Consider the following 12,755-nt stretch of genomic DNA (forward strand, 5'->3'; position numbering starts at 1 on the left):
TTCTTTTAAAATTTAACACCGTTCTCCATCACAAATTTCAGTCTGCCAGCACTAGGGTCTGCCTTTGGCTGGATATTCAAATCCAAACACGTGCTTAGACAGTTATTCCAGGCAAAAGGGTAACATATGCACACAGAAAACCCACAAGGCTGAGGCTGCCTGTGGAACTAAAGAAACTAAATCAGGCTGGGAAAAATTATCTGGCTTCCCAGATGGTAAGAGGATTGCATGAAGGAAGGTTTGGGCTATTTCAGGGCAATCCTGAGGGCAGATTTCTGGGATTAGCACAGCCTGGCATATAGGGCAGACACACAAACCATGGCACTTCCCAGCAGTGACAACACTACAGCCCCTCTTCCCCAGGGCCCAGCTGGGGTGCTGCTGTCCCTGATAGCACCTCTGCAGCAGGCAGAGATGAGCTTGCCCCTGGAAAACTCCAGTTAGGAGCCCAACAAAGAGGCAGACTGGCACTTTAGCAAATTCTTTTCCAATCTGAGGCCCAAGACAGGTTTTTCCTCCTGCCAGGCTATTTTAGGTGCAGCACCCCTTCTCTGCTCACATCCCAGAGGATGAGCTTCCTGAGAGTATGAGCATCCTGTTGGAGCCCAGATCTGAGCCAGAGCAGCAGCAACATCCCCAGCTGGTCTTTGCTGCTGCCTTTGCCACCCTGCAGCTCCTTTGTCTTCTCTTTTCCATGTAGATGCACTCAGGACTCCACGTTCCTGGAAAATTGCCCCTCCCAGCTGGGAGAGGACAGTGCACTGGGTGTTAAACCAGCACTGACCTGACCTCATGGCTGCTCCTGCTCACTGCCCACTGCACAAAACCCCCATCCCCTTCCACAGTGTCCTCACAGGCAGCACATGATCCCAGCACACCCCTCAGCTCAGCACTGCTTTGCCAAAATATCGGAGCCTTGGCAACACCCAGAGTCTTACAAGAACTGTGTCTGTGCCTCTCCATGTGACTTGATGAGTTTGGCCTTTTGCACCCATCATTTTGGGTAACAAACTTCTTTGGCTGATCTCTTTTCTAGACCTCCCTCTCTGCCCCTTGCCCATGAAATGTCTGAACATGCAAAGGGAGCAGCCTGCAGCAATCCCTGGGCTCTGAGGCATGGCTGTGTGAACTCAGGATGCCATGGCTGGAAGCACAGAGCATTTCTAGGGCAGGCAGAGGCTCTGTGACAAACCCCACGTGAGCAGGAGCAGGCACAGCCCCTGGTGGCTCAGCAGGGATGCAGAGCACAGAACAGTCTCTGTGCACAACCACTTGTTCCTGTGCCCATCCTCGGGCAGGGCCAAGCTTGCTGGAAACAGTTCATCTTGTCCCTGTGCCACTGCTAAACTGTGGCTGAAACTAAGGCAGCTGTGACCACAGCATGGTTTGTATAAGAGCTGCTCCATAAACCTGGGGCAGAGCAGCAGGAGGAGAGCAGCAGGGAAAAGGTGGGAGAGAGAAAAGCCCTTGTTTTATTTCAGTTCAGATTTTTCACCCATCTTGAACACTCTAAACCTGCAGAAACTGCCTGGCTTCTCCTCTGCTGCCCTGGGGTTGGTTAGGGAGACACCCAGGGTTAGGGTTAGGGTTAGGGTTAGGGTTAGGGTTAGGGTTAGGGTTAGGGTTAGGGGTTAGGAGTAAGGTTAGGGTTAGGTTTAGGGTTAGGGTTAGGGTTTGGGGTTAGGGTTAGGGTTAGGAGTTATGGTTAGGGTTAGGGTTAGGGAGATTAGTCCCTTTGAGGATCCCTGATCCCTCCAGAAACATCCTGTACAGAACATCTCCTGTAGGGCTGGTAGAGTCTCCACTCACCCTTCCCAGTGAGGAAATAGCAATTAGAGAGAACAGTGCCTATCAGAGCACCATGGTTACCTGTGTGCTGTGGATTCCCCATCCCTGGAAGTGTCCCAGGCCAGACTGGACGTTGGGACTTGGAGCAACCTGAGATAGTGGGAGGTGTCCCTGCCCATGGCAGGGGTGCGACTGGATGGGCTTTGAGGTCTCTTCCACCCCAAACCAGTCTGGGATTCCTGATTCTCTCCTCAGGAAAGGCACACAGCACAGTCCCATTGCCTTTGAGCAGGTTAAGAGGAGGTGCTAACCCCAAAGAACTAATGGGGCATTGTAAACTGCTTTTTTCTTCTTTTTTTTTCATCCTTTTTGCCTTTTGCCATGCCTAGCCTGCAGGATAACAGTAGGCTGGGTACCCACCTGACTTAGAAACAGTACCCAAACACCAGACAGTTCTCCCAGCTCAAGCTTTGTCCTTGGGGCAAAGAAAGAAATACTTTTCCTTAGGGCAGTGGGACTTCCTCAGGCCAGCTGTTTAACACACACCAGTCTTACAGCCTTAAGCTGATTAAAAGCCCACTGAATTACAGCAGCACATCAGCTCACAGCACCATTCTCTGCACTCTGAACCCTCAAGGACACAGAAGAGCAGCACCATGAGACATTCCAGGTCTCTTAGAGGATGTCTGATCTGAGCATCCAGTGCTGCTGCAGCATTTTGACAAATGCTGAGTATTAATCCATTGTTGATTTATTTTAATGCAATAAAAACAATGTAATAACCAAGCTGGGTCTTTAGTGACACTTCTCATAAAAGAGATCAGTTTCAATATAGCAAAAGGTCTCTTGGGAATTATGCTTTTGGCCTTAGAATGATCAAATGGATCAAAGTAATGAAGTTAAAACAGCTTAGGAAGTTATTGCCTGTCACCTGAGCTGAACTGCTGTGCTCAGTCTGCAGCTGCAGGGAATAGCTGAGCTCTCCTCTCAGGTACCTCACATGGGCTCTGCTCCCCAGGGTCTGACACTGCTCTGCCTCCCAGGGAGCCAGGTTAGCTCACTAATTTCACAGAAAATCAAATATATCTCGCATTTGGCACCCAAATGGGTTTGACCAGGGCATGTGATGGGAGAAACAGAGATCAAATACCAGAAATCTCAGACTGGTTTGGGCTGGGAGAGACCTTAAAGCTCATCCCATCCCACCCCTGCCATGGCAGGGACACCTCCCACTGTCCCAGTTTGCTCCAGCCCCAATGTCCAACCTGGCCTTGGGCACTGCCAGGGATCCAGGGGCAGCCACAGCTGCTCTGGGCACCCTGTGCCAGCCCTGCCCACCCTGCCAGGGAACAACTCCTGCCCAATATCTAACTAAATGTATCCTCCTTCAGTTTAAAGCCATTGTCATTTGTCCTGGGGCACAACAGGAAGGGGTAAGTTGCCATTTTTCTTGACAGAGATCTTTTGTCATCTGGTGAGGCCCCATTCCCAGGCTGGACAAAGTAAACCAAGGTTCTCCAACATTTTTATGTTCAATTAAGCTGGTCTAGAGTGAAGCTGCTGCTCCAAGTCAGCTGCCTCCTTTCTCCCCCTAGAACTGTGATTCTCACTCCCCACTTCAGCCCAAGCATGGGAACAGGCACACAGAGTCCCTCCAGCCTGAAGTGGCCCAGGAGGTTCATCAAGCCCCACTCCCTTGCAGGACTACAATTAAATCCTACGACTAATCACATCCTCCAGATGTTTCTGGAGCTCTGGCAGCCTTGGTGCCATGACCAGTTCCCCAGGGAGCTTGTGCCAGTCACCCACCACCCTCTCAGTAAGGAATCTTTCCAAGAATATTTAAGGAGATAAGTATATTCAAGAATATTGAAGAAAATAAAAGCAGAGCCATTGGGTCAGACATGACCTGAAGGTGGTGCCCAGGGGAGAACACAACAGGCCAGGCATGAGATATTTTCCAAAACAGCTGCCCAGCCCCAGACCATTTTCAATTCAAGGACTTTGCACTCTGGTAGGGCCAACTTTAATGTACATTTGGCAGACACAGAAGGAGTTGGATCCCGTTTGTTTAGTGGCACACCGTTAGCACAGCCTTACTGGGGCATCTTCAAGCCACCTCTGTGGATTAATTGGTACTCTGGACCAATTAGCTGAGCACAGCCTGATTATTGCCTGTATTGTTTAAGCATGATCCCATTAGTGATAATCAGGAAGGCATTCCCATCCAGGGTCATCTGTCCAGGTGAGAGGAGTCTGACCCTGCTGCACAGCTCAGCTCAGGCTGGAGCACAAACAGGAGCAAGATTCATGGTGGCACAAACCCGAATGAACACCACCAGAGGTAACACAGAGGTTACCACACAGCTTTCCTTCCCAAAGCACTTTCCAAAGGGAATAACAAAGTTACACTTAATGCAATAGTCGTCCACGTGGCTCAAAATAGCTCCTGACCTGGTACACAGGATTTGTCCAAGTCTCTGTCTTAGGTCACGTAGGAAAGTCCACTCAATCAGCAGAATTTGAGATTGGCGCTTTTTTGACAGTTAAAACTGCTGAATTAGTTTAAAAAAAGAATGCCAGGAAGATATTTTGAGAGTGAAAGTGCTGCACTCGGAGGCTTTCGTCAGAGCTGAGCTAAACTTAGAGGGACTGAGGCAGGTGTGTGAGTGACACCTCCAAGGGACAGCTCCATCCTCTGGGGACCTGGCTCCTAGCCTGTCTTTAGAGGAAGGAAAAATGGAATCATTCCAGGCACCAGCTCTAAGTTAGAGGCCCAATCCACTTAAAAATTTAGATATTATAATGACTTATTTGCTTTCAGAAAGGATACTGCCAAGTGTTTCACATTCATTCTTCTTCTACAGCCAAAAGGAAAAAAAAATTAGAAAATAGAGACAGTCTCCCAAGGAAATTTAAATTGTTGAGTGCAAACCATCCATCCCAGTTTGGGATGTGTCCCTGTGTCCCTGCCTTCATCCACACCAGTTTGGGATGTGTCCCTGCCATCATCCACTCCAGTTTGGGATGTGTCCCTGTGTCCTTTCCTTCATCCACACCAGTTTGGGATATGTCCTTTCCTTCATCCACTCCAGTTTGGGATGTGTCCTTTCCTTCATCCACTCCAGTTTGGGATGTGTCCCTGTGTCCTTCCCTTCATCCACTCCAGTTTGGGATGTGTCCTTTCCTTCATCCACTCTAGTTTGGGATGTGTCCCCGTGTCCCTGCCTGCAGCTGTGTGAGCACAGGGTCTCTTGCTGTTTGTTTTGGCTCTGTCCTGAGCACTCCCCTGTCGCTCTGAGTCACCCAGAGCCGGCTCCCTGCAGCAGCTCGGGTGGGTCTGCTCAGCACTAATGAGGGAGAGGTGTGAAGTGACTCACGGGGAGAGGAACGCACTGAACGCTTCTCAGGCTCAAGACCTCACAGTTAATCCTGGAACCCCAAAACATTCCGAGCAGAGCCAGGGAGTGCCCAGAGGGAAGGGTTTGCAGTTCAGAACTCTGCTGTGCACCACGTCCTGGCACACCTCATCCCTGGTTCTATGAGAGGAAGAGTTATCTTCTGCATCAACAGCCTCTTATTTACAGGACTTGCACGGCACCCAGCAAAACAGGGCTTCAAGAGTGCTGGAAACAACACAGGTGTTCCACAATGACTGTTCTACATCGGAATAATCTGTATTTTTGTATTAATATTTCTCTCTTTGGCCATGATGATACTGAAGTGTCATTTTCACAGAAGTCAATTGAGATTCAAGCCCCTCTGTACTAACAGTGGGTTCTGAGAAGTACAAACACTGCTGGGTAAGCTCTGTGCCTGCAGTTAAACCATAAATGTCACATTTTTGTGAAAAACAAGCAGGCTAAGGGAGTGCCCACCCTCACTGCGGGCTTAAAACTCACAGTGTTCATCTCCTGACATCAGTGCAGAGTCATCAAACAGAATCACAGCATGTGGAAGGGACCTTAAGGATCACCTCATCCCACCCCTGCCATGGCAGGGACACCTCCCACTGTCCCAGGCTGCTCCAGCCCCAATGTCCAACGTGGCCTTGGGCACTGCCAGGGATCCAGGGGCAGCCACAGCTGCTCTGGGCACCCTGTGCCAGGGCCTGCCCATCCTCCCAGGGAAGGATATTTTCTTAATATCTAATTTAAAGCATTTAAATCTAAATCTGTTATATTAATTCCCTGAGGTACAGAAGGACAATACTGCCCCATTTTTGCTTTCCCTCTCCAGCTCCTGCTCCTGTCACTGTATTTATACCTGTGCTACATGGAACAAAATTTTTGTTCCTGTGTAAAATGTGACTGACATGCAGCAGTAAACTGCTAAAGTATTGCATGCTTAACATCTTTTGTGTTTTGCACAGCACAGTGAAACAAGGCTCTGGACCTAGAGGATATAAGGCCAGGATGGCTGCCTCATCCCTGAAAGTGTCCAAGGCCAGGTTGGTCAGGGCTTGGAGCACCCTGGGATAGTGGAAGGTGTCCCTGCCATGGCAGGGGTGGGACAGGATGGGCTTTACCCTCCCTTCCTGGGATTCAATGTACCAACCTCTAAAATTGTAATTAAAAACAAATACAGACTCACACCAGGGAGGAAGGAGGAGAGCCTGCTGTGTCAAGAAGACACACGGAGCTGGATGGTCCCAGCCCAGGCTTTGCTGGTGGATAGGGCAGCTTGGGGCCACACCCCTGGATTTGGGCAGCCCCATTCCTGCCTCTGCTCCATCCCAGCCCTTCCCCAGGCAGTCCCACACCACCACCTCCCTTGGCTCTCAGGTTATGGACAAAAACACCTCAAGCTCTAAAAAAAAAGAAACCAAAATGAGCAGCAGTGGCTCCCAAGGGCTCCAACAGCTCTGAGCCACCTGCCTGTCCAGGATCTGAGTCTGTCATGGTCACTGTCACAGCAGCTCAATGTGCCACATGTGAATGCAGCCTCCCCACTGCCACACCTGCCCAGGGACACCCAGCAGCCAGGGTTAACAACAGAGCACATGGAAAGGAGCTAAAAACAAAACTCACACACAATTGGTACAGCAGGGATGGAGTTTTATTAATCCTGGAACAGTCACCCAGGGCTCACACAGGCCTGGCCCTGTACTTGGTGTGCTTCTCCCAGCACAGCATTATATCCACCACAGTTACCTTTACCTGGGCTCACAAGCTCCTGTGAACTCTCCCTACAACAGTAACACTGCCCTTGATAATAGAAAACTCCCATTTTCCATGGAAAAGAACTGTGCTGTCCACCACTACTCACAATTTCAAGAACCACCCCAACACAGCACCTAATTAATCTGCCTTCTTGCACTCTGAGTTTACTTAATGACCTGGTCAGGTTATCAACAGGGATAAAGTCTCATGGAATTACAGAGTTTAGGCCAGGCATGGGGTCAGTGGGGCAGTGATGGAGGAGCTCACAGGACCTGTGCCCTCACACAGCAACAAGGGAAGAGGCCAGAAACCAGTGTGGCAGAAAACAGCTGTTATTTCCTGTTGGAAATGATGTAACTTTCCTAACTAATTGTTTTCATTAATTGCAAGCAGTGCCCACTTTCAGGTAGCCCTAATTAAGTTTCTTCACAGGCTCTTACAACTACTTTGATCACTAAGTAACCAAAAACTCAAGTTTGCTAAAAGTAACCCTGACAAGCTTCAATAAACAAAGCCAGGAGTTGGAGATTGGACATCTGGGAGTTTAAATTTATGACCTTCAAGGGTGCTGGAGTAAGCAGAAAATGTAGAAGAGATTGAGGCCTGGAAAGTTGGGAGATTCCCTGACTGAGAAAAAGATTATAAAACTAATGAAGTACATGGACCAGAATAGCATGAAGAGTGAGAAATTAACAACCAAGAGCAGAAAAAATGCTAAATAACAAAGAGAATTATGTAATTAGCCATTAGAGCCAATGAACATTAATTTGCTAAAAATGCACAAATAAGTGAAGTAGTTCTATATCTGCATGGGTGCAGAGGCTGGAACTTTGTCACTTTGTCAGCAACACACGCTCTTGGCCAAGGACACAGCCTTAGTGCTTAGTGCCAGCAGTGTCAGACAGTGTTAGAGGGAGTCTTGGGGATCACAAGGGTACCGGAGGATCCCAGAACATCCCCACAGCTGTGCCCCAGGGCTCCACCAGCTCCCCATGGCCAGGCTGCCCCTGTGCCCTGCTCTGCTCATAGCCCTCAGCCCCCAGGAATCCCCAGTGACCGTGGAGTAACCCCCTACACCTGAACCTGTCCCTTTATCTACACTGGAACCTGCACCTGTCCCTGTCCCTTCACCTACACCTGAACCTGTCCTGTCCCTTCACCTATACCTGAACCTGTCCCATCACCCAAACCTGAACCTGTCCCTCTCCGGTCACCTGGCCCTACACCTACACTTGTCCCTACACTCGCATCTCCATCTCTAGCCATGCCCACCCGTGTGCCGTTCCCGTTCCTGCCTCTCCTCCCCGTACCTCTCCCCCGCTCCCTCACGCCGCCGCCATTTCCCGCCGCCGGGGCCGGCCCGCGGTGCGCGCCGGGAGCGGGCGGGGCGGGGCGGGGCGGCGGCGGAGCGCGGGCTGGGCTCGGCCGGGCTGGGTACGGCGGGGCCGGGATTCCTGCGAGACCCCGTGTGCTCAGGGGCTCCCCCTGTCCTGAGGGGCTCTCCCTGTCCAGACGCGATCCCCTTGTCCCGCTGGGATCCCCCCAGCCCCGCGCCCCTGACGCCGCGTGTGCCTTGCAGGAGGCCCAGGATGGCGGAGAGACCGGAGGACCTGAACCTGCCCAACGCCGTCATCACCCGCATCATCAAGGAGGCGGTGGGTGCCGGGCCCCGCGGCCCAGCGGAGCGGGGAGTCTGGAGACCCTGGAGACCCTGGCCCCGGGACATCCCGGCCTCTCGAGAGCCCGGCCCCGGCGCCAGGAGATCGCGGCCCCGGCCCGTGCTGTGTCCCGGCCCGTGCTGTGGTGTCCCGGCCCGTGCTGTGTCCCGGCCCGTGCTGTGTCCCGGCCCGTGCTGTGTCCCGGCCCGGGCTCTGCCCTGCGCTGTCCCCCCTGGGTACCGGGGCTGTGGCACTCCAGCAGTGCCCCAGGGGATGCTCCAGCCGTGCATCTCGGCCGGCTCGCAGTGGTACTGTCAGAACCAGGCTCCCCAGAACCTCAGCACGCGAGTCCACGTCTATATACAGATCCAGAATAATTCACAATAGTTAATTTAGTATGTTTGGTGTGGAGCTGTGAGGTGTTGCTGAGTGGGTCTGGGCTTGGCAGGCATGTCAGGAGCTGGGTGGTCACAGGATGACTTACCCGGGAGACAGTGGCCAGCCCAAACACCGGAGTCACTGAGCTTCTGCTCAGCTCTGTGCTTTTGAGGGACACATTCCTACTGCCCTTGGCTTGCACCTGGGAGCAGAGCTCCTGTGACAGCACTCCAGAGCAGTTCCCACTTCTTCTGAGCCCTCTGAGAGCTTTAACAAACTTACAGGTGAATTATGTGAGTTTAAGTTATTTTTAGCAGCTGCTGATAAAGGATTTGTTTTTCAGCTTCCTGACGGAGTCAATATTTCCAAAGAAGCCCGGAGCGCAATCTCCCGAGCAGCGAGTGTGTTTGTGCTATATGCAACATCATGGTAAGGACTTGGTGCAGCACTCATTGGGGCCCCTGATTGATAATTCACCTCTGCTGACCTGGGGACTCTCCCACTGTTGTTTTCTGTAATGTCTCTTTATATAAATAAACCAGGCTGCAGCAGGTGGGTTTGGACTTTCCAGAGCAGCTCACGGGAAGGTAGCTGGGCTCTGGACACAGCCATGTCCCAAAAAGAGGGGTTCCAAACTGTCATTAACCTTAGAGCTTGGTTGCACAGCCTTCCTGGCAAAGGCAGGAGCACTTGACGCACTTTCAGGCTCTTCATCACAAAGCTGTGTTAGGGCAAGAGCTGCCACAGAGGACACAGTCACATTTTTGGGGTGGCTTGGCATATTTGCTGCAGGCAGTCGCTTTTCTAGTGTCAGGTGCTCCAGGGCTGTGTGGAACTGTCACAGCCAAGGTTCAGGCTTTCTCCTTCTGCTTGTAGAAAGGTCTGTGCAAGCAGAAACTAACACTGTGGGAAAGCACAGACAGCCAGTGTAAACAGAAGTGTCTCAAATCTCCTTTAGTAAATGATAAAAAAAAGCCCTAAATCTTTAGAGGACAGCTTTTTAAAGTTGCTTATGACCTCAGTAAACAAGATGGAATTGTTAACAGTTCCCAATTATCTCTCTTTTTCATTCTGCCTAGCGCAAATAACTTTGCCATGAAGGGGAAGAGGAAAACCCTGAATGCTGGGGATGTGCTCTCTGCCATGGAGGAGATGGAGTTCCAGAGATTCGTGGCCCCTCTGAAGGAATCCCTGGAAGGTACCGTGCTCTGTGGGTGTCCAGGGACTCTGAGAGGCACCACTCAAACGCTGGACAAGCAACACTTATTGCCTGTCTTGTTTCTCTTCTCTTTGCCCAGCATCCTACACTGCAGTTTGCCTGGGGAATAACTAATGTGCACCTTAACGGGACTGGGATAACATTATTGCACAACTGATGAGGATTGAGAAATCATCTCATCTGCTCTCACTCCCCTATTATGTTTATCTAAGGAGAGCCGTAGGTGCTGCCTGTAAATGTGACCTCCTGCATCCTTTTCAGCATTTTTCTGCTGAAATTTAACCTGATTTCCTATGGAGCTGCTCAGCACAGCTCAGCTCATAGGGTGAGTTGTGCTCTGAGTTCCCTGCTCCCCTCAAAAGCCGGGAGAGCAAGTGGACATTGGACCTCAGCCACCGACCTGTCCATGCCAGCGCCGAGCCCTCACTGTTCCCTCTCCTCCAGTTTACAGGCGTGAGCAGAAAGGAAAGAAAGAGGCCAGGAAAGATAAAGACAAGAAGGCAGACTCAGAGGAGCAAGATAAGAGCCGAGAGGAGGACAATGATGATGATGATGAAAGGATGGAGGAGGAAGAACCAAACGATGAGGAAGAGGTGGACAACTGAGCTCGCTGGTGGGCAGGGGCTGGGGTGTGCTCAGAGGGACGCTATAAATCAACCTGGCTGGTTCCATTCGAGCTTTGTACTGCCCCTCTGTGGCCTGTCCCTTTTGGCCTGTATTTTGTACATAAAGGAGTCGTGCTGAAGCTTTTCCTGTGGCAGGGTGGCTCCTCCTTGTGCCTGGGGGGATTGGCCCTCTCCAGGCCCTGGGCGGGCACTACCTGAGCTTTTGATGCTGGGCTGCCTCCGAAAGAGAGGCAAAAAGAACTGGTGGGTGCTCAATGCAGAAACTGGCCAGGAGAACATTAGACTCTTGACTATGAGGGGCTGAACCCAGTAGATCATTCATAGATCACTTGGGGTGTAGAATGTAGGTAGTGGTGTCCAGGGGCTCAGAAGCTGCACTATGAAGCTTTTGATCCAAGTGATTTGTTTTTTTCCTTTTGTTTCCTTGCATCCTGGCTGTGCCTTCTCTCCCTGCAGTACTGTGACAGTGACACTGTGTCCTTCAGCCTGAGCAGCAGCACAGGGTGGCAGTACAGGGACCATGAGCTCACTCACTGACTCACCCAAACTAACCCAAATCTGAAAAACGCACGGTGCTGACGGTGGAAACTACACTGAAAGTGTCTTTGAGAGCCCTGAGAGACAAAGAGATTATTTAAAACCTAAAGCACAATGAAGGGCTAAAATTTGGAGCAGGGCTGAAAACAGGTGACTTTGTGCAGTGCTGGGGGTGTGACAGGTCAGTGGTGGCACTTGGGTGTGGTGGTGTCACCTGTCCCCCTGTAGCAGCAGCTCCTGCAGTAAGCTGAGATGTGGTAGAACAGAGTGGTTAATCATGGTGGATGTTTTTTCCTTTTCCTAGTTGGAATGAGCTGATTGCATCCAAGGTCCCTCTGTAGCCTTTGCTGGTCATCCCAGGGACACAGATGCCTCTGGGAGGGCAGCAGGGGCAGGGTGCTCCCACCCAGGGGGCCCATGTGGCTTTAAAAAAGGGTCCTGCAAAAAAGAAGGGTTGAGAGGTTGTAGGTATCCCTTGTGCTAGTCTAGGTTTGTGCTTTTCCATTGAACTCTTAGTTCTGATGCCTTTCTCCCTCAGAAAGTTTTAGGTACATTTAAAACCCCCAAGTTTTGATGATGTGCAGTTTTAAAATAGCACTTGTGAGGAATCCTGGAATCCAAAAAATGGTGGCAGCTACCCACAAGAAGCACCCTGCCTTCCTGCTTTTCTGGCACACTGGATTTTCACACACACAAACCCAGCTTCTGAAAAGAACTGAACCAACACAGATGTTCTCCTGTCTAGTTTCTGCTGGCATTCAATCAGGCTGTGGAAAGCCTGAAATGATGATGTGTTCCCAACACCTCTGATAAGCACCCACCTTTCAGCTCTTTTCCTCTCTCTTTTTTTTTTTTTCTCTCTCTCTTCAGCACATATCTGGGGTGCATATTCCAGAAGGGAACCAGATCTAAATAAAAGCCAGATTTTGTTTTTTACAGAAATGGAGTCTCCTATTTCAGCCAGTTATAAAATCAGCAGGTTGTGGTTGCATAAGTGAAATGGGAGCATGCAGCCAAGGCAGCAGGAAATGCTCTGGGAAATGGTTTCTGGAGCAGCTGCCGTGGAGGAGGATGAGGGGAGGATGAAGGCTGCTGCAGCCTGGCCTCCATGTGAGAGGAGGGAGGGAACTGTAGAGACTGGAAAGAACAAGGGGATTTCCAGGTCACTGATGTCCGCTGAGGGCAGGAGCCTTCAGCTCACCCTTGATCCAGGGAGAAGCCCTAGGCTGGGGAGAAGATCCAGGATCTGGATCCAGGGTTTCTGCACTGGAGTGAGCCAGGGTGGGGGAGCTGCAGAATGTCCTGCACTGAACCTGATCCTGGCATCTCCCCTGCTCTGAGAGACCAAGGCAGGGGTCTGGGTTTCCCTGGGCCTGGCAGACCCGCA

The 12,755-nt window shown here is 51.0% G+C and overlaps 1 protein-coding gene across 1 annotated transcript; it reads left to right on the forward strand.

Annotated features, from left to right (window-relative positions):
• The first annotated feature begins 8,349 nt into the window (after positions 1 to 8,349).
• Positions 8,350 to 12,310, forward strand: POLE3 (DNA polymerase epsilon 3, accessory subunit). Its single transcript, XM_033077891.1, has 5 exons — positions 8,350 to 8,384; positions 8,530 to 8,605; positions 9,330 to 9,415; positions 10,066 to 10,184; positions 10,650 to 12,310. Exons 2-5 carry the CDS (start codon positions 8,540 to 8,542, stop codon positions 10,808 to 10,810), a joined length of 432 nt encoding a protein of 143 aa, XP_032933782.1. The 5' UTR covers positions 8,350 to 8,384; positions 8,530 to 8,539; the 3' UTR covers positions 10,811 to 12,310.
• The last annotated feature ends 445 nt before the right edge of the window (positions 12,311 to 12,755 follow it).

The sequence above is a fragment of the Catharus ustulatus genome, chromosome 21, assembly GCF_009819885.2.
Source record: "Catharus ustulatus isolate bCatUst1 chromosome 21, bCatUst1.pri.v2, whole genome shotgun sequence".
Classification (NCBI taxonomy): Eukaryota; Metazoa; Chordata; class Aves; order Passeriformes; family Turdidae; genus Catharus; species Catharus ustulatus.